Raw genomic sequence first — 23,517 nt, 5'->3', positions numbered from 1 at the left:
GTCTAATCTGAATAATATACATCTTCTAAATCCTTCTCTTCCGCGTCCGTCTTCTTCCCTACCCAGGTGAGCTCGCCATCACCCATGACGCCAATCGTGAAGTGTCGTGTCTGGTCATGCTCCCTCCGAAACCAACCCAACCGGAATCGAAGGCCTGAAAGCTGTTCGTAAATATCGTCCTTCGAAAGCTTTTGTGAGGGCATGTGTTGTATGGCATTGGAAGGAGAAAGCAGTGCGGTGGTCATGTTAATACTACCAAAACCATCTGGAGCTAGTCCCTTCGCGTTCATATCAAGTAAACCCCTCCGCCAACCAAATCGGCGGCGTAAGATCGTTGAGAGTAGCGTGACAAGGTGGACGAGGGCGACAATGCTCAGTATACCAACAAGCAAGTACGTAGCTGTTCGGTTCTGAACAAGCTTGCGCCTATCCTTATTGACCACTGCCTGTAAGGGGGTTAGCCCCTGGGCAGGAAATGGTGCCGCAAAAGAGCTTTCCCCAACTTTTAGACGGCTTTCCACATTGGCAAGTTGTGCTGTCAGAAACCCTCGGTTGTAGTTCAGAGTATCCAGGATATCTTGCTCTCGTTCCGGGTCACCGAACACCTCTACCGGAAAACTCCCGTATGGCTGTATGAGAAGCTCGATTAATTGTTGATTGATCCCGTGCTCTTGCAACAAGCCCTGGAATCCTACTTGTATTCCGGTGTCGGTGAATTGCAGTGAAGAAATTGGCGGATCCCAGGGCGTGGAGTTGGAGGGGTCGAAACGGGGAGGCTGAGTCTGGTCGAGTAGGAGTTCACCGCCCACCATCACCAAATGCGTTTGTGCCATGACTTTGACCCATGAATAGTCGCATATCCATATCCGAGAGAAATCGAAACGTTGGTTGGTGTGGTCTCGTTCCCCCCAGAAGTAGGTTTGGAGCAATGATGGTGCAAATGTCATTGAGACAGAACTTCGTTTGCTGGAAAATTCGATGGGTTGACAATCGTAATCGAACTTGAGGTCGAAAGCGCCGGCAAAGTATGAGCTATTGGTTGGGCTAAGGCCGTTTCCGACACTCTGGGTGGCTTCTATCGTAGCTGAGCTTCCATTCAAGCAAGTGATCGGTATAGACACCTCAGCTGTGTAGCTGTTTGCTGATTTTTTCAGGTTCTTATATGACGTTCGGTCAGATGTAACGTTGATCTTGCACGCATTATCCTGCAACTTCTTGCACGTGCCAGTGAACCTTGCTGCCGGGACTGTAATATCGACCGAGATGTTTCTGGAGGCATCGAGAGTTGATGGTGGCACCTCGCCAATAGCGGGGAACACTAAGTCGTCGAAGGTGTTTTTTGGATACGTGAACTTGCCCTCTTCTCTTCGAAACAACAGACTACTAAGCGAATTGAGATATCCTCTCTCGTTGGCGAAATCCCTATCCTTGTCGGGCCATGTCATATTCTTCTGGCCGAACCAACTATTCTGTTCCAGTTTTACATCGATGTGTTCCGGGACAGACTCGACCTGGAATAGCACGGAAGCTATTGTGGTCAGAAGTGCACACATAAGCGCCAGAGCTTGCGACAAAGTAACCGACCAAACCCCGGATCGAATCGACTCGCTGAAGGCTCGGATACCCAGCATATCCAGCATGGAAAAGTCCAGTTGTCGCGCATTGCATGAGCCGCTAGCGAGGCTATGGAGTGTCGATAAGCCCCTCAATGCTGAATCGTAGGAATTTGCATATAAAGCAATCCCAAGCATAACAAGTGCCGGAAGTGAAGTCCACATTAAGTCCCAACCACCATCTGTTGCAAGCACCCCTTGGTATGTCTCAGATCTTGTGAGAGTTACGACAAGAATCGCAATTACACCGAGAACAATGACAGTAAAGCCCGTCCGGTTGGCCGTGATCAAGGCAAATGGTACGAAGCTTTTGCGAGTCCAGTCTTTGCTGGACTCGTTGCCTTGAGCAAAGGCCTGACCCATAAGCTCGGGATGATCTCGGATGAATATCAAATTTCCAAGCAAAGTCGCCGGGTCCCTGTGGTAGATTCTGGAATCCTTGCGGTGCCAAAACAGCGCGAATCCAATGATCGAAACCAGAAGGAAGAAGACCGCCAGCATCGAAAACCCAATTTGGCTGTTTATCAACAGTCTGGCAACTCCTACTAATCGCTCACCAGTGACTATGGTGTCTTCTTCACTCCGCAGGCGATAGTGGGCGATCAATGGACCCAGGCGGTTCGTCAGACCTATAACGGAGTCGTACATTATTTCAGTGGTCTCCTGCGATGTGCTCCCATTTTGTGGAACTTTGCCCTCGAGTCGCGACCAGATGTCGACCGGTCCGTAGTTTCGCTTGCCAGAACTCCAAATGTGAAAGGCCCAGTTCATTGCGTTTTGGTGATCGACCGACTCTCCCAGTGTTTTGAAGAAATCTGTATTGTGAAGCAACTGGGCCTTATTTGATGCTCTGCTGGCAGTCGGACTAATTCCATCATCGACAACTGCAACTCTGGAAATCTCGAGCGTTGACGTGCAAATGACGCCGGAGGCATCTGTGATTTCGGGACGAGTCGAGTTTTGTGGAGATTGGATGACTGTGCTGGCGAAATAGATGAATTGTCGGTCTCGCTGAGGCAAGTTTCCACATGGACGAGTATTCGCGAAGGTCCCGTTTACGGTCCAGTGCTCCTTCATCTTCTCCGGGTACGGGGTATAGATCAAAGAGGCGCGAAATGGGACATTTTTGCAACCCTCAAAGTCAAGAGCAAAGTCAACGTCGTGTCCTCGGAAGTTCTTCCGTCCGCGACCTAGTGTAACATTTCGGACCGAAAACGATTCCAGTTTCAAGCAGTGCATGCTGGCGGATAGTCCATCGACCAGGATGTTGATCGGCGAGTTCGGAGTGCCACGGGGGCTGAATCTTTGGTATGCAAGGTCGCTGGTGACGCCGAATGGGTAGGACATGTTGAAATCATTCATTGCCCGAGCTGTGTAAAAGGGACTTCTGTCAGTGTCCCAGAATGAATCTTGGGGGCCGATATCCGACTCCTTGAAGGCGTCCAAAAGTTTGGCATCGGCTGGCTGTGATGTGTGAATGTTCACGACTCGGTATAAACCTGGTGCGAGAACGATTTGGACCTTGATGAGAAGGGATGCTGCGACGACGAGGAACAGGATAAAATGCTTTCGACGAAAAGACTGAATGAGCACAGTTGGCGGTATCATTGACACATAGTCGAGATCGAAGTCGGCCGTCTTGTGCGTATGCCCTCTGCAAAGTGCAATCCATGGCATGTATTTTGCAGCCTGTAGCTCGACCCTTGCCCAGAAGCCAGCTATTACTGTGAGGACTACCAGAAGGGAAACTCAGTCAGCACAAACCGGCTTATTGAGACTACCGTTAAAACTGCTGATGGTCTTACCTGCAGTTGGGCCGAAATGCCACACAAGGTGATATCCCAGCTTGGCAGTGAAAAGACCTTGGTTATGCCGCGAATACCACAGCATGATTGAGAGGGCGATCAAGAAGCTGACGAAAAGACCCAAGAAAATGGCAAGAATATTAGCTCGGAGCCAGAATGGGTACCAAGTCGCATTCTCGTTCAGATTGAACTCCTCCGTTCGGGCCTGCTTGTCGCCCTTTGCCGTTGACTCATGCGGCGTGTTCGTTCCAGGCTGCCCGACATTGTCGATGAGTCTTTCATTTTCCAGCCTTCCCGCATCGTTCGGTCGTCCCAGTCCATTGCCGACAGGTGAAATGGTCGGATCTGCTGCTGTTGGGGGCTCTCCAACAACGACAAGATCTTGTTCGAGACTCTCCCTGGCGTCTTGTCGACAACGAGCTTCACCGGGCAGTCCGCGACGTAGCAAGGGCTGTTGATCGGTTGTGCCATGGTCCATTTTGGGAGTTAAGTCGCGGTGATGATGGAGTCTCTCCGTCGCGAAGGCACAGGTGGCAGAGCAGGAATTTAAGGCTGAGCAGATCCGAGCAAGGGGTGGCGACCTGCTCATCAGCTTATTTTTGTTGACCAATAGATACGCGATAATGCGGCCAGACTACCAGGCAGGATTGCAACTGCATGAAAATCCAAGCTGTGCCGCTGACCTGCCTATGTTTCTGAGACATCGGAAGCCGCTGCTGACTGGTTCTCCCTCCTTCCCCTGGACTTGCTTCTTCTGATGCCAGACGCGACACTGCTCCGGAAAGAATCCGGAAAGAAGGCAGTCTCCTACGAGTGAAAGATGATCAAAGATTGCTACAACTACCTGACCTATTGGCAAGAGAGGTATCCAAATCACTTCCCAGAAACACCCTTCTCCTCGTCCCTACCCCTCCGCCTGGGCCTCAAAACCGCCAACCGTCTCCTCACGCTCTTCCTCTCAGCAACAGCAGTCGTCGCAACAGGCTGAGACAAAGACGACCGCCGCTGCCGACTAAGCTGCGTCGACGCATCAAGAGACGAAGGCGGCGAGCTCGACACCGCCGCAGCCTTGTCCCTCTTCCTGACCTCGACGAATGTCCAAAAGTTGGAATATACCTGCTTCGCCTTGCCCAGCGTGATGAACTCGTAAATCTTTAGGGATATGCCGCACAGCAGCAGGGTGCCGAACAGACTCAAGACTGTTGAGATCGTGTTAGTTGGGATGTATGTAGTTGGGAAGCTTTCGGAAAGACTCACAACATGCGAGAATCAAAGTTCCCGCTGTGGTCGGACTCGCGAGGCCCTCGATGCTGACTTCGAAAATGCCCGTTGCCCAGGACAGAGGCGCCTGAAGTCATCGTCAGCCTCTATCAATTCACCGAGTCCGGATACTACTTACAAAGACAACAGTAGCCCCGGTGAAGATGAACAGGATCTTAGACTGCTCGCTAGCCGACAACGCCTCTTCAATGTTCGCCTCGCGCTGCCTCAAGTCCAGCAACGTGGTAATCTATCCATCAGTCAGTCTCATCGCACCAAAAACCACCCATTCTCCAATACTCACCGAATCTCGCACACGATTCGCGTCCTCCTCAATCCGGTTGAAAAAGTCCAGCGTGGGATGCTTAAACACCCCCTTGGCTCCCTCCTTCTCCTCCCTGCCCATCTCCCCGACCTCGGCCCTGCGAAAGTCCCCAAACACCCGCTCCTGCGACCGCAGCACGCGCTTGATCATGTTGATTTCCTCGCGTATGTCGTCGATCTCCTGCAGCAGCTCGATCTCGGCGCGCAGGTCGTCCAGGACCGTCTTGGAGGTCCCCATCCCCTTGATCGACGCCTTGAACTCCGCGTACCGCTTCATCGCCTCGTTGGACTACATCTGGTCAATATTTTCCGCGGAGGATAGATTTGTCGGATGTGGGAGGACTGACTACGTGGGCGATGGACGCGGCGAAGACGTTGCAGTAGCTCTTCGGCCCCTCGAACTGGAAGTGGAACTCCTCCTCGCTGTACGCCACCGCGCTCTCCAGGATACTCTCCACGATCCGCATCATGTCCGTGTCCTCGGACCGGAGATCCCTGATACCCAGGACGCGATGCTTGATGCTGTTCAGAAGCGTCTTGGCGTTCTTGTTGTCCCATCGATCCGGGAACGCGCTGATGATCGTGTCTGCGTACAAGTCAGCAACCCTCCTTCAACAAAGGCAACTGAAAGGAAAGCCTAAGACTCACTCTCATCAATCCTCCAGACCCAAAGCTGAGAAACACACAGAATCTGCTTCCGCCTCTCCGCATCCATCCTCTTCCGCTCCTTCGAAATCTTGGCCTGCACGCTCGACGCCTGGTCCTGCCGCCCTGCCATCCTCCCCAGCTCCGCCTTCGTCCCGTCCGTCTTCTTCTGCTTCGAGCTCGCCTGTCGCGAGAACGTCCTCTGCGTGTGCCTCTCGAACGGACTCTGCTGCGTCGACGGTTTCGTGTCCTCGATCAGCGGCGGCGGGCTGATCTCCGGCTCGTCCTCGCCGACGCCATCCCGGGCCGCCAACCTCCCCTCGACGCGTCTGAGGTAGCGAAACAAGACTTGTGAGTCGTTGCGTAGGGCGAGGTCCGCCGCACTGAGGGCCTCGTGGTATGACTGGTCCAGCGGCCTCGGGACGTGGTATTCCGACTTGGTGAAGCTGGCTCGCAACTTGGCCAGGGCGTCGAAGTGCGCGAGGTGAGGAAACAAGTAGTGTTGAAGATTCGTCGGCATCGCGCTGAGAGGATGCCGTCTTGGTGCCCCCGGGGGAGCCCCGCGTCTATCGTTTCCGCCGCCGCCGATCATCTCCAAAGGCCTCAGTAACCTAGTCTCGTCCCCGATCTGCACATCCTGCAGGCTCTTCTTCGTGCCCTCATCGATGTCGACGTCGATTACCGGCAGCACCATCGAGAACATCCTCGTCCGCGGCGTCGCCGCGGTCCCGGCGGGTGGTGTCGTCGGGCCGAGCCCGACACCCAGCACCCCAAGCCCGGGATGGACGACCTCCGCCGAAGCAGCATCCTCGAGTTTGAAATGCGGCCGCCGGTAAAACTCCCCGGTCCTCATCTCGTGGAACGTCTCCTCGATGAAGGCCATGATCTGGTTACACTCCCCGTCGGTGCGATGATCCATCGCGCAGATCCTCTGCACCAGATCCATGACCCACGCGACGTTGTTCGCGGGCAGGTGGAACCACCTCTTGATCGGCTTCTCGTCCTTGACTCTCGAAGTATACGAGCTCTTCCTCCTCTGCTGAGACTTCCTCATCTCCTTCATCGTCAACCCACCAGCCGTACCGCCCGCCGTCCCAGCACCACTCGGGGGCGACAACAACGGCGACCGAGGCGGGCTCGTCGCGGGACTTCCCTTCTGCGAAACAACAGGGCTCCTAGCCGGACTGACGACCGGACTCTGCGCAGGACTCCTCGCGAGCGTCTTCACCGGCGACGGACTCGTCGGCACAGGCCTCGGCGTCAACCTCAGCTCCGCCTCCGGGTCGTACAGCATGTCCCACATACTCAGACTATCGAAGCTGCAGTCCGACGTAGGACACCAGAACAACCCCTTGAAGTGCCGACACGCGTCGATCTCGGGCTCCTGGTTCGGCTTGCTCGGCGGCCTGCACCTCTTGGGCCTGAAGTTCGAGAGGACCGACTGCTTCGGAACGACCTGCGGCGCGTTGAAAAGATCCGCGATCGAGTTCCTGTTGAGCAGCTTCGCGAGCGACTGCGGCGTCTCCCCCGTCGAGCTGATCACCGTCGGATCCGCCCCGGCCTCCAGCAGGTCCCGCACCATCACCTTGTTCTCGTTCTTGACGGCGTGGTGCAGCGGCGTGCAGTCCTCCGTGTCCCTCAGGTTCACGTCCGCGTCCGCGGCGAGCAGGCTCGCCACGACGGCCTCGTGCTCGAACATGACCCCCGCGTGGAGCGGCGTCTGGTCGTCCTTGTCCTGCAGATCCACGTCCGCGCCCGCCGCGATGAGGATCCTCACGACGCCGTCGTGGCCCTCGGAGGCGGCCTGGTGGAGGGGCGTGCAGTACTCGCTCGACATGCTATCGACGTCCGCGCCCTGCTCGACCAGCATCCTGACGATGGCCTCGCGGCCGTGGCGAGCCGCGACGCTGAGGGGCGTGAAATCGTTCGTGTTCTGCGCCTCGATAGACACGAGGCCCGTCTCGAGGAGGAGCATCACCACGCCCGAGTGCCCGCCCCGCGCGGCGTCGTGGAGAGGCGTGTCGCCCACGGCGTCCCTCGTAGCTGGGTTTGCGCCGGATTCCAACAACACCTTGATGACGCTCTCCCAGCCGCGCCTCGAAGCGACATGCAGCGCCGTCCCGCAATCCTGGTTGGGCGCGTCGACGACGGCCCCGTTCTCGATCAAAACCTTTGCGATGTCGGCGTGGCCGTTCCTGCTGGCTTCGTGCAGCGGCGTCTCGTGGAAGCTCTCCTCGGCGCGGACGTTCGCGCCTCGGGCGAGGAGCGCGCGGACGACAGCGATGTGGCCGTTGCGGCAGGCTAGGTGGAGCGGTGTGCATTTGTCCGCGTCCTGGATGTCGACGTCGGCCTCGGGGGTCGTGGCAAGGATGGCGTTGACGATTTCATGGCGGCCTAGGCGGGCGGCGTGGTGCAGAACTGTGCGGCTGTCCTCGTCTACGGAGCGGAGGACGGAAGGGAGGGAGGAGATGAGTTGTCGGACGTGGGTTGCTGTGTCTGGGGGATTTGTCGCGATAACTTCGATAAGTTGGATATAAGCTGGTCATGTTACTCAACGGTTCGAAATGAGGATGAAAGGGTTCGACATGCCTTCTTTCATGGGTGAGTGAGACTCCATGGCTGTTGGGTGTGCTGTCAACGACGAAAGAAACAAAATGGGATGGATGCGGAACCTAGATCATGAACAATGGGAACCCCATCTATAAGCCACCGATCGTTCCCGCGACCGACTCAAGCCATCCCGCTGACAATTATCGTGAGGCAAATGACACTTACACGAGCGACTGTGACGGGCCTCATCCGACCACACCACCAAGACCCACAAACCATCTCCAGACCAGAGCAAGACGGGGTCCTGTCTTAAATCTGACAAGCGCGGAGGGCTCTCCGATTTTGCTGTGTCGTTTTTTGAAAATGGAATGTGGTCGGAATAGTCATTCTGCACTTTTGCAAGACACTCTGCGCCTCTCACGTGGGAAATCTCTGTTGTTGGGGTCACATTGCAACCACTACGAATGACCTAGTGAACCTTTTTAAGCATTTCATCGTCCAACCATTACGCATGACCTTTCCTCCGCCTTTTCCTAACCCTGCGCCGTACTTTGCTCTCACCGACCGACACGGATAACTCCCGCTGCTACCAGCTTCTGGATCTTCGACCTGATTTCGGGGTTCTTCATATGCTCCGTCAGCGCCGCCGGGTCCGACTGCGCTTGCTGGAGGATAGACTGCATGATGGGGTCTTGCATGATGCTCATGATCTGTCACAAAAGTATTAGCTCCCGCACCACGGGTAGAAGGAAACGTAGTCTCAGAACTCACCTCGGGGTCGCGCGCCAGACGTTCCCTTGTCTGGTCCTCCGTCTCGTTCTCGCGTGCGGAGTACATGGCGTTGAAGGCCTTCTGTTGCTGCTGCTCGATCTCACGAGCGTTGGCACCGTTGTGGTGCTCAAGGTCGACCTTAGCGGCCTCGGTGCAGGCATCGACACACTTGGAGTATTCACGCATGCCGTGGAAGGCCTGCGCCTTGCGAATGTAAGCGCGGATGAAGGTGGGGTCCTTCTTGATGGCAGTGTTGCAGTCCTCGACGGCACTGGGGAATTCGAGCAGCTTGACGAAAGCGGCGGCACGGTTGCTGTAGCCTCTCGGGTCGTCGGGGGCACGCTTGATCATCTCGCTGTAGGCAGCCACAGCGCCCGGCCAGTCACTCTCCTTGAACTTCTTGTTACCCTCCTCACGCGCCTCCTCGGCCTTGGCCGGGTCAAGGTAGGCGAGACGAGCCTGCTCAACCTTGTTGCGCTCGGCGGCACGCAGCTTGCTGGTGACGTCAGGCGTACGGTGCTCAGTGAGCGACTTCTTGTAGTTCTCGATCGCGGCCTCGAGGTTGCCCTGCTTCTCGTACGCAGAACCGATGCGAGCGTAGGACTTGGCAACCATCTTGAAGTCGGCGTAGATGGCACGACCCTCCTCAACGGCCTTGTTGCACGCCTCGATGCACTTCTCGTAGTCGCCCTTCTCGAAGTATGCGGCACCCAGGTTGTTCAGGTAGGTGATGTCCTTGTGCAGCTCCCAGGCCTTGCTGTAATGCGCGATGGCTTCGTCGAAGTTGCGCTTCTTGTAGTTCTCGGTACCCAGGGCCTTCTCCTTGTCGGCAGCCTCCTTAGCCTTTCTCTTCTCGATAGCCTCCTCGTCTTCCGGTTCGGGCTCGGGCGCGGGCTCGGGAGTGGGGGCCTTCTTGGGGGCAGCGGGCTTCGGCTGGGCAGGGGCATCGGGCATCTCGGTGTCCTTGGAAGCGCCGGGCATGTCGTCGGGCATACCCATTTGCATGTCAACGCCCATGAGGACGCCAAGGACCTGGAGCATGCGGGGGTCGCTGAAGAGATCGGGGGAGCCCTTGGGGTTCTCCTTCATTTGTTGCAGCCTGGCCATGAATGAGGGGTCGGAGAGGAAGGAGCTCGTCTTGGGGTTGGCGGCGAGCTTCTGGAGGAGCTGAGGGTCGTTGAACATGTTGCCGAGGCCGAGACCCGGGTCGCCGGCGTCTGTTTCTGTTAGCATAGTTACGTCTTGGTTCTGACGGAAGCGGAACCTACCACCACCAGCCTCTGCCTTCATGGCCTTCTGCACAGCGGCGAGATCCTTCTTGAGACCGGCATTGTTGGGGTCGACCTTGAGGCCCTCCTCGTAAGCATCGTTGGCGGCGAGGAGGTCACCAAGACCGTAGTAGGCAGTTCCCTTGCGTCCCCATCCCTTGGGCCAGTCGGGCTTGATCTCGGTCGTCTTGTTTGCATCTTCGAGGGCGTGTTCCCAGTCCTTCTTGGAGGCGTAAGCGGCGGATCGGTTGCTGTAGAGGATGTGGTTGTCGGGCTGGAGGGCAATGGCCTCGGTGAACTTGGCGCTGGAAGTAGATGCGTCAGTAGAAGTCTTCTTGTAAAACTCTTCTCGAGAATACTTACACAGCCTCGTCAAAGTTCTTCTCGGCAATGGCCTTGTTGCCGAGAGCCTTGAGCTCGTCTGCGGAAGCCATGACGGAGTGTGTGTGTATGTGTGCTTTGTGTTTGCAGTATGTACGAACTTGAAAGAAAAAGAGAAGCTTGAATTACAATCGCAACGTCGAGGGTATTTGGAGAGGGGGTATTGAGTTCGATCGTTGAGAAACTTTGGGAGAGAAAGGTGAAGATTGGGTGGGTGGTGGGGTGAGGCGAACGGGACGAAGGCAGAAAGAAAATAGCTGGAGCCAGAAGCTCACCACCAAACCGGTGCCTTCTAGCTGTTTCGATGGGTTGGTGTGGTACCGTTTGCTGATTGGGTGGAAAGGGCCATCGTCTGGCCAGTGCGGGAGGTGGGGTTCAAGGCTGAGCCCAGCTCGCGCCTGCCACCGCCGTGAGCTGCTTTACCCCTCGCTGGGGAAGTACCCAAGTACCTTGAGAGTCTTACCTAAGCCATGCGTTTACCCAGTTTTCTCACTTATCAGATTGCCATGAATAGATTTCCTTTCTCAGCGGCAGTATTGTATTCTCATTTACGCCAACCTCAGCTCGCTTGCATTGAGGCCGCAAAAAGCTATGACTGAGCCAGTTGTAAAGTTTATGAAGAGGCAGAGAAATACTCAGGCGAGGAAACGTTTCGTATCATCAACCAGAAGCCAGTACGCCAGCTCGTCGTCGCGGTGCGAGGTTCCGGAAAGGCGGCGCCGCGACGAACGTATATTGAACGTTCAGAAAAAGCTTCCACCCGCGCTCATGGGGGAATTAGTACGGATTATACAGAGGGCGAACTTTCGAAGTAAACACACTCACATTGAAATTATCTATGCTTCTAAGTTCCGATACTTGTCACTTTTGACTGAAATACCACGAAATTAGCATTCATTAATATAGAAGACTCTAAATCAATGTGTTCAGGTCAAAAGAACCAACAAACTAATCAGCCAGCCACCGAGTTCCCGTTAGTTCTCAACCGCGTGGTGTCTGCCTGCAATCCATCAACCCCGAAACGTCGCCCGAATCCAAATCCTCCCGTCTTACCGACCCCGAACATATTCAACCCGACAAATTACAAGCTACCTCACCGGAGTCCCGTCAGCCAGGCAGTCATCCCTCCGTGCCGGTTCCCGAAACCGTCCATAAATGACACAGAGATCCTCATCGCCAGAATCTAGGTAGCACGGATGAACTCCCATCTCCAATCGCTCCAACACCCGAATCCATCATATCATAACACAGCAGCCATGTCTTCCCCTCCCGACCCCGAAGTCATCCTCTACGATCTCGCCTGCACGAAAAACATCTGCTTCTCCCCCGTCGTCTGGCGCATCCGCCTCCTCCTGAACTACAAACGAATCCCCTACCGCACCATCTTCCTCGAATTCCCCGACATCGAGCCGACCCTCCAAAACCTGTAAGTCTAGCCAGCCATCCCATCTACTTCTCCCTTCCACCTCACTGACTTATGTCGCCAGCGGCATCCCTCCCCACCAGAACCAAAAACACGCCTACACAGTCCCGGCAATCCACCACACCCCCTCCTCCACCCTCCTCATGGACTCCCTCCCCATCACGGACTTCCTCCTCGCAACATACCCCTGCCCGCCTCACCTCCCCCTTCTCCCCCGTCCCGGACCCCGCCCTCGAGACCCGCATCCGCGCCGCCTCCGGCCCCGTGCTCCTCCGCTCCATCATGCCCCGCGAGATCCGCATCCTCTGCCCCCGTGCGGCGGAGTACTTCCGGCGCTCGCGCGAGGCGGGGCTCAATGGTGCGAAACTGGAGGACGTGCTGGAGGGAGAGGAGGAGAGGTGGGAGGACGCGAGGGAGGGGCTGCGCGGGCTGGATGAGGAGTTGAAGGGGATCATGGCGGGGGGGAGGTTTCTGGGTGGTGAGACGCCGTGTATGACGGATTTTTTTATCGCGGGGAGTTTGCAGTCTGCTAGGACGGTGGATGAGGGTGTTTTTCGGAGGGCGGTGGTGGTTGAGAGTTATAAGGTGATTTATGAGGCGTGTTTGCCGTGGATGGAGAGGAACGATTGAGGTGCATGAGCAGCTGAGTTGCAGATTGAGATCCTGGCCATTACGTTCCATGTCATATGCCAGATTGTTCATCATCAATGAGCTTCTTACTCGACTAACCAGGCATCCTGGCCTCTCACTCCTTCTTCGCCAGCGCAACAATGCTAAACTCCAAATTCCCATCCGCAAACCCCAGAAACCGCTTCACACCCCTCTCCAACGCCCGCTCACTCAACATGTCATCCCCCTCCTCCAACAACCCCCGATCGACAGGACCATCCGACCCGCCCTCCAACTCCCACAAATGCCCGTCCTTGCCCTTGACGAACGCGATGAAGTGATACCCAGGCTTCTCCTCGGCGGGCGGCGCCGCCGTATCGCCCCTCCTCGCAGCCCTCATATGCGCCTCCTCCAACTCCTCGCTCTTGTACAGCACGTCCGCCCTCTCCTCCCACCTCAACGGCTCCGCCTCCTTCAGCAACCGATCGACCAGCGAGCCCTCCCGCACGTACTCCCTGGCCTCCCCGTTGCCGACGGCGTGGATGAGGGCGTACAGCCCGCACGCGTTGCCGATGGTCTGGCGGAACCAGATGACGGGCTCGTCGGGGCCGGCGCCGGCGTAGGTCACGCCGTCCTTGGCGGAGCGGGTCCCGTCCTCGGCGCGGACCTGGTAGTACATGGGCGCCGGGGAGATGAAGATGAGGGCGAGGGCGGGGCGGGGCACGAGGGAGAGGAGGGCGGGCTCGTCGAGGCTGTAGACGTCGAAGAAGCCCAGGTCCGGGGAGACGCCGAGGTCGTGGACGAGGGAGGTGAAGACGTCCGGGTTGTTTTCGAGGGGGATGACGACTTTCTTGCCCTCGGGCGTGATGTAGACTCCGTCGGCGGGCATGTTGGTTTGTGGATGTTTGGTCTTTTGCGTGGGAGTGATGTTTGTGATGCTGTACGATGAGAGGTTGTTCTGGTGAAAGTTGCGGGATCGTTCTTGCAGTCAGAAGGTGGTATGGTAGTTGTTTGACTTACAAAGATGCAGGTGCGTCTCGGCAGGGCGTGGAAGACGAGGTGTACGCAAACCGTGCCTGCCTGCTGGAACCCCGCACGCTGATTCGTCCGCGCCTTCAGATTTGGCAAGTCGCGACTACGACTTCGAAAACCTTTATTATTGTGATTTTTGAATTAATTACCTAGGACTGACAGGTCTTGTCTGGAGCAAAGCAGATTGTCTCCTGAAGACTAGGATTTCCCCAAACGGCACTCACTGCAACAAATATCGTGGAAAGCTCTATGTTAGTTTCCACGAGTATCAGTGTGCACGGGTTCATTCCTAGAGTCCTCATTAGTTCTCCCGCCTAGGGTCAGAGAATGAGAAGGTAGCTTGGTCCATGGAACGGACATCGTTCTTCAGACAGACCAAAGTCACCTCGGTGAGACTTGGGATACCACGCTCACGGTGTTCTCCGCAGTGCTTCCACCGAGACTCACCAGACCGCCGGTTCATCCACACTTAGACATCCATATCAGTTTTTATTGGATTTCCCTGAACACCCAGAAACCCTCCGAAGCCCCTCGGACATCGGCAGGTCTTCAAGGTCCGAAACCCCCGGCGTGAAGCAGCATTGCTCCGTAATCCAAGGGTCCTCTGCCCAATAGAGGCCGCCTCGGCCCCCCATCCCGTCGGCTGTCATGATCCCACAGCGGCATTAGCGGGAGCTCCCAGGTGAAACCGCGCCAGAGCTCCCTGCAAGTCACCCCAGGAACAGCTGCACGGGCCAATGAGGACATGCCTTTTAATCAGCCAACTTTCCTCGAACACCCCCCGCGCGCCACTCCTCTGAAGCTTGCCAGATAGAAATCGACGTCAGGCAAGCTCCGGAAGACGTGCCTGCAGCTTCGCCTCCGTCACGCAACCCGATCGTTCGAAAGGGCAACGACCTCAGCGAATCGTACGACTTTTGTCCGCCGTATATCAACGCTCCTCCGCCGCTCCCTTCCGGACCACCTCGAAATCCTTCAAAATGGCCGGGTACCTCTTGCTTGTGATCCCAAGCATCCTCATGAGCTTGCTGTTGTCGAGATCACCATTCATGATGACCACCACACCGCAAACAACGAAGCCGTGGGCGGACGGCCCCATGAAGCTTATTCCTACGCCGCAATATGTGACCAAGAAGGTTAGTCAGGAGTCGAGAGCATTGAATACCTATTGGCCCCACTGAAGAAGCTCATCTGACGGGGCGTCCAACAGACCGATCTTTTCACGACCGGCGCGACGCATATGTGCCTGCTGCACAACTCGATCCTGCGTGGTTACAACTCCATCTACCACCAGGCTCCCCTCGTCCAGGAGGCCGACAAGGCGGACTTTGTAGGATACTCCCAGGCCTGGTTCAAGTTTGTCAAGTCGCACCACGACGATGAAGAAGAGTCGCTCTTCACCAAGGTTGAGGACCTCTTGAACGACAAGAATGTCTTCGCTGAGACGCACAAGGAGCACGGTACGTTCCTGATATCCCGGATGACACCAGCCTTCCGGCTAACGTGATGATGCAGAGTCTTTCCTCGGAGGTCTTGCCGAATTCAACACTTACCTCTCTTCCCTCTCCTCGCCCTCCGACTTCTCCGGCGCCAAGCTTCTCGAGATCATGAATGGCTTCCAGGAGCCGTTCGAGAGCCACTTCCACAGCGAAATCAGCACCATCGCTGGCCTGGCCCAACACCCGAATGCACCCAAGGAAGGAACACCGGAGGCGGCGAACGCAACGTTGACGTTCAAGACGTGGGGCAAGAGCACCGTGACCAAGGCCGGCACGGCGGACGTGGTCCCATTTTTCCTGCTCAACCTGGATCGGACGGTCGAAGACGGACTCTGGGCGAATTGGCCGCCCATGCCGGCACCGATCAAGTGGGGATTGATCAACATCGCCGGCGCATGGCACTGGGGTTGGTGGAAGTTTGCCAGCTGCGACGCCGCGGGACAGCCGAGGGAGTTGTACGCGCTGCAGAACGCGCCGACGGAGGACAAGACCAAGGCCGAGCTGTGAGGTTTGCTGAAGAAAATACCTGTTGTGTTTCGTAGGACAATCATAGGGCGTTTGGAGGGGGAGTTTGGGACCTGGGTATCTTATTACATGTAAGAAACATATTGCGGCGAGCAAAAAAGAGCCAATTCCTGTCATTAAATCGCTGACCTAACTGGGATGTCTCGTCAAGAAACCAGGGTTCGCCGGGGTCCAGGTCCGAGCTCGTACGGGGAGGGTAGCCGGGGTGAAGGCAGGTGTTCGGCGACGGTACCACTTCTCGGCAGCAAGCCGTGCGATCGGCGGCGGATTCGATATTTGGACGGCTGCAGACGATGACCAGATGGACGCTAGAATATGATGATGCATCAGGCCCATGTCTCTTCCTGAGTGTTGCCCGTTAGCTCAAACCTTGATCTCACCGATGTTCTTTTCATAGCGAAAGACATGCAGGATGCAGGCCAAGAGCGAACACGACTGACGGGCCGACCTCGCTGAGGCCAGGGAAATGCTGATGATGCTGATGCCCAGCGATGAGGCGCCCACGAACAGCGCGAATTTAGAGAGGCGAGGCGAACTGCAATGCGACGCAACCCTAACGGTAAGGTAGCCGCAGATTGCAGATGCAGCGCAACCTTCGTCTCTGCCCCAATGAACAACGGCCGCTTCTGAATGGGGCTCTGTATGGGTGCTTTGCGGGCGGGACCGGATGTTGAGTCCCCTGGTCGCCGCGATCCAGAGCCATCGGACGGCGCAATCCTTCGCAAATATTCTCAAAATATCAGAGATGCATCGCGAAGATTCTTGGCGACTCCCCTCACACCGTTGGCCGCGGGACTTTCTCGTGCAGGGCTAGTCGCAAAGATCAACGGAAGCCCTGAGACGCGCAGCTTCCAGGCCATCACGAGAACCGACTGTGTCTCCAATGACGTTCGACAAACAGAGTCGTCTCGGTGTCTTGCTCGCGAGGCACACGACGGATGAGGGTACAAGCCGATGCCTCACCGTCATTTTTGACGTGGGGAGCAGTCGGGAAAGCCCTGTTCTGGCTTGTTCTTGGCCACGAACTGTAGACCATGGCGACCTTCTTGTTCTCGACGATTAGCCCGGTACTGACAAGGGAAGGACCCTGGGGAGGGACACCGGTTGTGCGTCGCTCCACCTGGCTGCTCATCAGCACTAAGGTACTGCATTCGTGCCTGTTGAATTGATACAGGAAATGTGTACTTGCTTGGTTGCTTGGGTGTCCCGAAGGTGCATTTGCAGCTGGTCTGCCAGTTGCAGTACGAAAGGGACCTGCCCGTCGTGGTACGAGGCGCAAAGAAGGCAAAGTTGGTGGCGGCGCTGCAGGGCTCAGCAGATGGCGGGAGCCAACGAGCGAGACATGGTTAGGAGATGAAGCCACTCGCTCATGGAAGTCGAAGTCGAGCTGGAAGTGTCTTGCAGAAAATGGGATGCGGGTGGAGAGATGCAATTGCCTTGGATTGGCTCTGTTGGTGGTAAACTTGCTCAAACACTCTCAGAATGCGTGAGGCAGGAGCCATAGCGCTTTTATCTGGCCTTGGCAACCACGCCCACATGCGCCTTCCTGAACATACGATAACGCACAAGGCAGGTCCAGGTCCGGTCTCGACTTTTCGCCTGCAACTTGAGGGAAGGAAGGAATCGACAAAATTCTTTTCAATATTTCATTCGTCGGTTTCTCTTCCTTTTAGCCCCCGCTCGCCTGCCGCATGAGGTGAACATGGGAACTGCCTCCAACATGCTCATCGGTGGGCTTCCAGGTTCGGCCATCTCGACAACCACACCAACTGTCTTCACGGTGCCTTGTACCTCCCCTGCCTGCCGCATCTTACATGCTCTTACCAGTTCTTTGATCCTGGGATGTTTCTCGGGAAGGAATCTAGCGCATGTGGAGAGGTAAGCAGGTAGGTACACAGGTCGGGTGTTTCCCTTCATGGCGAAGGCGCAGGATGATCCCGACCTTGTGGTCTTCCGTTCATATAAACCTCCCCTCGCAGTTCCACCGCCGTCAACACTGCTGAACGTTTCTTCTTCAGTTCATCATTCATCACTCAGACCCCAGTTGCAACAAGGCATTATCTGCTAGTATCGACCGTCAACTTCCTCGTTTTTGGAAAACATCTCCGATATCACAACATCCCAACACTGAACATCACATCTACCTCACACTCCAACAACGACCGAGTCAACAGAATGGACCACGGCGACATGACGATGGCCACAACCACGGCCGCCATGGCTGCCACTGGCACCATGTCTGGCATGTCTGCCGCGACGAGCACTAAGGCCGCCATGTCCATGGGAGGCAGCGGTTGCAAGATCTCTGTATGTTCCAACACGATACCTCACACCTCACGTCTCGCGTTACGGCACCAGCTAACCGAATTGAATAGATGCTGTGGAACTGGACGACTATTGGGAGCTGCTACATCTCGTCGAGCGTTCGTCTTCCCCCCGCGGCGTACCAAGCCATCGAGAACCTCGTCAAGCTAATAATAACGCAGTGGAAAATCACATCCAACGGAATGTTCGCCGGATCCTGCATTGGTGTCATTCTTCTCGTCATGTGCCTCGAGTTGCTTCGCCGAACCGTCAAGGAATACGACAGATACCTCATCCGTCAACACAAGGCTTCTTTTGCTGCCGGCTCTGGTGCCATCTCGCCTAACTCGGAGAATGCTGGCATCAAGGGTGCCGCCGCTTCTGTCGCCCCCGTCGCTGGGGCCGCTATCCCGCCCTTCCGGCCGAACGTCCTCCAGCAGGCTGTTCGCGCACTCCTCCACATGTGTCAATTCGCCGTTGCCTACTTTGTCATGCTGTAAGTTGCCTCCAATCTTGTAGACATCAGTATACGTAATTCGACACATCACTAACCGATCAATCAGGCTCGCCATGTACTACAACGGATACATCATCATTTGCATCTTCATCGGCTCCTACCTTGGCTCCTTCATCTTCCAGTGGGAAACGCTGTTTGACGTGACGACTTCAGCTACTAGCGAGGCGACCGTCTGCTGCGGTTGAACATATAAAGATGGGGAGAAAGATGTTTCTCGGACGGAGGGCAGCGGTGTACATAGGAGGACGGATATCACTATACCCATCGCAGCTTGAGGCTGCCTTCTCTGCTCGAACAAGATAGTTAATGATTAATAATACCAGGAACTTCCTCCGATGCTATTCTTCTGGTGATCCCTCTTCTGGCCAGTCTTGTACCGTGTTCTTCTCACATCAGCTGGTCTCACTCGGCAATGCCCATCCTGAAGGCTTTTCCAGATAAAGTCAATGACATCGTTTAGCTTAATTCCGTCACCGTGAACGAGCCGCTGCCTGCTTACTCTCATCCCGTTCACAGTCAACGTCCTCTCCGCGTCGGTTCTTTTCGCAATGAACCCTCAAGATCTAAACACCGTCACGCAGACCCTTGCCCAAGGGGACTTCCTACTACAAACTTCTCTCGTCCAGCTGGCTACATCAACCCAGATGGATAGGCAACAGCGGCTCCAATCACGACGTCCCAACCTTATTGGCCCAGGAAGAGGAAAAACTCAACCACCTATTCCGTCTTCTGCATTTCCTCTCACTCTTCCTAAATCCGCCTTCTGAGAAGCCATCGCCCCCGGCAGTGTGTCATGCGCTCTGCTACTGCGCCCGATACCTGCCGCTTGTCTCGCATCATCTTCACTTGAAAAGCGCTCTAGGTATTCGGAATCATCATGATACGCCGTCGACGAGTTTCGGAGTTTCTCAACGGCTCTAGTCAGATGAAGAGAGTAGAGAGATAGCTTATTGTTGAAGGACTGAGGTATGGAAAAAGACAGTTGCTGAACGTGGGAAATCATGTCAGGATAATTCAATTTCACATTGAGGATTATTCCACAAGAAAGATACCAAAACTTTCAAGAGGTTCAGCCTTCTTTGAGGGCAGCTCTCACCATTGCAGGGATTTTGTGTGCCTAGCTCAGACTCGATCTCGAATTTGTATTTCTCTACGCCTGGCGGCCACTAAGCATGTGTCCAGTCTCTCGTTTCAAATACAATTGCCTGCTTCTATCACTTACAGCCATACACCTAGATATCTATCAGATAAGCTAGGAAGTTCTAGCGCTATAGAATAACTAGGGGTCTTATATTGCCTCTTATTAGTAATAAGTACTCGAGAATGAGAATACTAAATATAGAAAGATTGTCTATCATTTTGACATTTGACCTAATAAGCTTAGTTCTTTAACACTATTGCAAAAGCACTGAAGCTCATCCACCCGCTCTGATATCACCTTAAACACATGACGAATATGAACCAAACTGAACTCGTTGCTCTGCTCCAACTCTAACGGCTTCAGAATCTTCTTCTGCTTCAGCGCGAGCTCATAAAACATTATTGCTAGATAGGTCTCGTATATCCTAATAATATGTGAGAAGTCTGGAAAATTAGCGCAAGTCTTTGTGGTGGGAACTTTAAAGAAGGCGTTCTAACTTACGTTCTTCCAAGCGGATTCTCATAACCTGTTGCTCCCCTTCATCAATTCGAGTTGCGCAGCAACCTTCGGGCAGTACTTTCCATAGATCGGGCGGCATAAGTACTTGAAGATGCGGCGACCTCCAAAGTTGCGGAGAAAGCTCCCTCTGGTTTGTAATGTACATCTCAATTATATCTTGAAATATTTGTTTCAGTTTCCTGCAAAGTTGGGCGTACAAAATGAAGGCCCGAAGAGTCATTTTGCTGAAGTCGAGAAAACGCGTCTTCGGTCTCTTTTCATCGACGACTGGACTCAACTTAATCGACCCCGCGGCGCGGAAATTCTGTTGCACAAAGTACAGAACTTTGAGAAAGGTGTCGATTTCGGCGATTGCTCCGGACTGCATGAGATGTGTCGGCCAGTTGTTGATTGCGTAATCCCAGAACAGTTCGCGTCCTCCTTCTTGAGGGTGACAATGTGTATGACTTGATTCGGTGGTTGTCTGGTTTAGTGATGCAAAGCACGCTTCAAACGCCATTCGATGAGCCGCGTTCCTGGAGATCGAGTTCTTCCATACCCGATTTGTATTTTCGTGAGATTGTGGAACTCCTTGAATGGCCCTTGTTGTGAGCTGTTGGGACTGGATGGTATCGTCACCTTCCAGCAGAAATTCCTTGGCGGTTTGGTGCAAAAGGTAGACTTTATCCTCGTGAATGGACACAAAAAGTCCACACAAAGACCTCAATCTGTCCTGGAAATCTTCATCAGACTCCAACTCAAGATCGTCAACGTTTTCAACAGTGTCCGCGTTGACAGCATAGTTCATCTCCGAGACACTTAGAGGCCTGCCAGCTGCGACTATCATGCAAAGAACCTTCTCGGTCGTTGCAGGATCAGTCGACTTGGACAATATCCTCTCGTAAGCCTCGTTGACGGTTGATGGGAGTGACAAAACAGCCGAGTCTATGCCGCCCTTTGTCTTCTTCAAGTTGCGCTTTTCCAAGTCTTCAAAGACGAGATCGAGCCACAAGTATGTTCTGTGCTCCATTTGGAGAACCGTATCCAGGAGATGGTTTTTGAGCTCGTCGTTGAGAAAAGTTCGGTTTCCGCCTATTCTCCTCTTTGCGAGTTTCGAGACTCGATGTTCGATGACGAGGTTGATCTCCTCAGCAAGAGCATCCGACTCGTTCTCTCCAGGAATATGAATGCTGAAGGAATTCGCCTGGCCATAGAACTGAGAGGTGATGCTGTCGTATGGCCGACTGGTCATGAGCCACTTCACGTTGTTGTCGGTCTCTTGGTCTCTCAGGAGATCTTTCAGTTGAGACTCTTCGCACTCATCCAACGCGTCGAGAACGATAACAACCCGTTCGGAACCAAGTTGCCCGGTCGCGTCGCTGAGAATCTTCCAGAGTGACGATGAAATGCCAACCAGACGTTTTCCATTCTTATCGTATTCCGGTATCGCATGTCTGATCAGGTCTGGGCGTAGCGTAAACAGCTGATGCAAGACTGCACACAAAGCTTTGGCCACGGTGTTCTGGTCCTGGTCCTTGAAGAAGAAGTAGCAAACAAGCGGCGGCGGACTCGCGGAGTTCGGGAGTATGTCGTCGACCAGGTACTTTGCAAGTACGGATTTGCCGCATCCGGGGTTGGCGGTCACCAGCAAAAGCCCGGAATCTTGTGCAATCCAGCGTCGATAGGATTGGTGCTTGAGAAACCATTGGCAAGTGCCCTCAACCCGGTCCTGAATCCTGCCCTTGTACCACTCGTATGGCTCTTCGATGCCCGGTGTGGCGAGCCGAAAGAGCTGATGACATTCGTTCTCTTTGGCAGAGAGTGTCAGTTGAAGCTGTCGAGAAGCTACGTCGAGTGATTTCTCTGAGATTTCCAGGTGTTTGTCTGCGGTGGCGAGTAGCCTAGTGCTCTGGTCGAGGGATTGCTGGGTATACTGCCGAAGCATTTCCAAGTCTTGCCCCATGCGGAGATTGTTGAGGTTTGCGACGACTTCATCGACAGAACGCTCTTGACCTTTGATCTCCTCGAGGAGGCTCTTCCAGTTATCGTGCTCGATCGAATCGCGCAGATAGGTCTTGAACTGATTCCGATAGAAACGCAAAACGCTTCGCAGTTGGAACCCAAGAAACAGCTGATAAAGTCCCACCAGATGCTCCTCTGCCGCCCCTACAAGGGCTGTGTCGTCCACTCTGTTCCAGAGGGATCGGATGGGGCGGTCGAGTTCGGCGTAGTAGTGCATCCTTGTCGTCACGTACGCGAACCCGTCACGATGTTCCTGATCTGCGTTGACGGGATTGATGAGCAGCGGGAAAACCAAGGAGACGCCTGCCCATGCTAGAGAGGCTTCCGGAGACGCTTGTATCGCTTTGTCGATGAATGTCTTGGCCCACTGCAGTAGCTCGGCTGCTTGGGCGATGCGGGCCGAAGGTGTGAATTCATGGCCAAACACTTGGTAGGCGACTCTTTTGCCATCCAAATGGTCCAAGCCCTTGCGAGCCATCTCCTCAAGTTTCTGGCGTCGCGCGTACGCAGATTCTGTAGCCAAGGTGTGGGAATTGTCTTCGGCCGGACTATCGGGCTTCGAATCTTCGCGTGCTGTAGGCAATTCTAGTTAGTGGAAATACGATACGGTTCCTGTAATCCTAACTCACTTTGTCTTTCCATCTCTTTGGAAAGAAGTTCGTCGTAGTCTCCAACTAGTTTGCTGTCTTCTTCCACCAGTCTTGCGTACGCCTTATCCCACAACGAAGGCTGGTGTGCCTGTGATGCATCTTGTGCCTCCGGATCAACGTGATTATCGTTCTCTCGAATGGATGTCGAAGCTGACGACGATCCAACCTCGTCGTCGCTGATCCTCAGGTTCTGCCTCGGGTCGACCTCGGGCTGCTCGTCAGGTTTCGACGGGGCCGGTTCAACCTTCCGAGGAAGGATGCGCCCGAAGAACCGTCGACCCTTGTCTTTTATTGCGCTTCGACTCATCCCTGGATCCGTGGCTGGATAGACGAAGTGAAATCCGCGACGGTGGCGTCGTCCACCAAGATGTCGGGTGTAGCTGGATGGATTCATGTTGGGTCGCCATCAGGCCAACAACATGACCCCTCATCTGCAGGTTGATCACGCCGCTTCTGAGCGACCAATCAAATGGAAATGCTCCTGCATTGCGATGCTCAAAGATGCCACACAGCCACAGTCTTTAGCGAAAGGTCACCTCACTTCTACACGTGAACTTATTGGTCCATTTGGTTCCTCAACACCACCAACACAGCTTCATCGACACAGCTGATATGAATGCGAAGTTCATACCGCTATTCTGACTAGACTTACACAAGATTGAGGCATCTAGCTGTAATAC

General features: G+C 54.7%; 7 protein-coding genes across 7 annotated transcripts; 3 read left to right on the top strand and 4 right to left on the bottom strand.

The window, feature by feature from the left end:
- Positions 1–2: 2 nt before the first annotated feature.
- On the bottom strand, positions 3–3,896 carry CkaCkLH20_12311 (uncharacterized protein; the record flags this gene model as incomplete). The annotated part of the gene is made up of 4 exons (XM_038895024.1): positions 3–446; positions 696–1,528; positions 1,862–3,346; positions 3,419–3,896. The coding sequence occupies 4 exons, from the start codon at positions 3,894–3,896 to the stop codon at positions 3–5; spliced, it is 3,240 nt and encodes a 1,079-aa protein (XP_038739686.1).
- Positions 3,897–4,291: 395 nt separating this feature from the next.
- Positions 4,292–10,670, bottom strand: CkaCkLH20_12310 (uncharacterized protein; the record flags this gene model as incomplete). The annotated part of the gene is made up of 10 exons (XM_038895023.1): positions 4,292–4,617; positions 4,676–4,766; positions 4,818–4,928; positions 4,983–5,291; positions 5,350–5,588; positions 5,651–8,143; positions 8,763–8,907; positions 8,969–10,185; positions 10,237–10,541; positions 10,600–10,670. 10 exons carry the CDS (start codon positions 10,668–10,670, stop codon positions 4,292–4,294), a joined length of 5,307 nt encoding a protein of 1,768 aa, XP_038739685.1.
- Positions 10,671–11,873: 1,203 nt separating this feature from the next.
- Positions 11,874–12,670, top strand: CkaCkLH20_12309 (uncharacterized protein; the record flags this gene model as incomplete). The annotated part of the gene is made up of 2 exons (XM_038895022.1): positions 11,874–12,043; positions 12,124–12,670. The coding sequence occupies 2 exons, from the start codon at positions 11,874–11,876 to the stop codon at positions 12,668–12,670; spliced, it is 717 nt and encodes a 238-aa protein (XP_038739684.1).
- A 115-nt stretch (positions 12,671–12,785) lies between these two features.
- On the bottom strand, positions 12,786–13,538 carry CkaCkLH20_12308 (ubiquitin carboxyl-terminal hydrolase, family 1; the record flags this gene model as incomplete). The annotated part of the gene is made up of 1 exon (XM_038895021.1): positions 12,786–13,538. One exon carries the CDS (start codon positions 13,536–13,538, stop codon positions 12,786–12,788), a length of 753 nt encoding a protein of 250 aa, XP_038739683.1.
- A 1,192-nt stretch (positions 13,539–14,730) lies between these two features.
- CkaCkLH20_12307 (hemerythrin hhe cation binding domain-containing protein) lies at positions 14,731–15,687 on the top strand (the record flags this gene model as incomplete). The annotated part of the gene is made up of 3 exons (XM_038895020.1): positions 14,731–14,817; positions 14,892–15,141; positions 15,197–15,687. The coding sequence occupies 3 exons, from the start codon at positions 14,731–14,733 to the stop codon at positions 15,685–15,687; spliced, it is 828 nt and encodes a 275-aa protein (XP_038739682.1).
- Positions 15,688–17,832: 2,145 nt separating this feature from the next.
- CkaCkLH20_12306 (copper transporter ctr4) lies at positions 17,833–18,711 on the top strand (the record flags this gene model as incomplete). Its single annotated transcript, XM_038895019.1, has 3 exons — positions 17,833–18,012; positions 18,081–18,505; positions 18,573–18,711. 3 exons carry the CDS (start codon positions 17,833–17,835, stop codon positions 18,709–18,711), a joined length of 744 nt encoding a protein of 247 aa, XP_038739681.1.
- A 1,475-nt stretch (positions 18,712–20,186) lies between these two features.
- Positions 20,187–23,144, bottom strand: CkaCkLH20_12305 (uncharacterized protein; the record flags this gene model as incomplete). Its single annotated transcript, XM_038895018.1, has 3 exons — positions 20,187–20,313; positions 20,465–22,760; positions 22,817–23,144. 3 exons carry the CDS (start codon positions 23,142–23,144, stop codon positions 20,187–20,189), a joined length of 2,751 nt encoding a protein of 916 aa, XP_038739680.1.
- Positions 23,145–23,517: the final 373 nt, after the last annotated feature.

The sequence above is a fragment of the Colletotrichum karsti genome (assembly GCF_011947395.1).
Source record: "Colletotrichum karsti strain CkLH20 chromosome Unknown Scaffold57, whole genome shotgun sequence".
In the NCBI taxonomy this organism is placed as follows: Eukaryota; Fungi; Ascomycota; class Sordariomycetes; order Glomerellales; family Glomerellaceae; genus Colletotrichum; species Colletotrichum karsti.
Note: the sequence above shows the minus strand (reverse complement) of the source record. Positions and strands in the feature narration are given on the sequence as shown.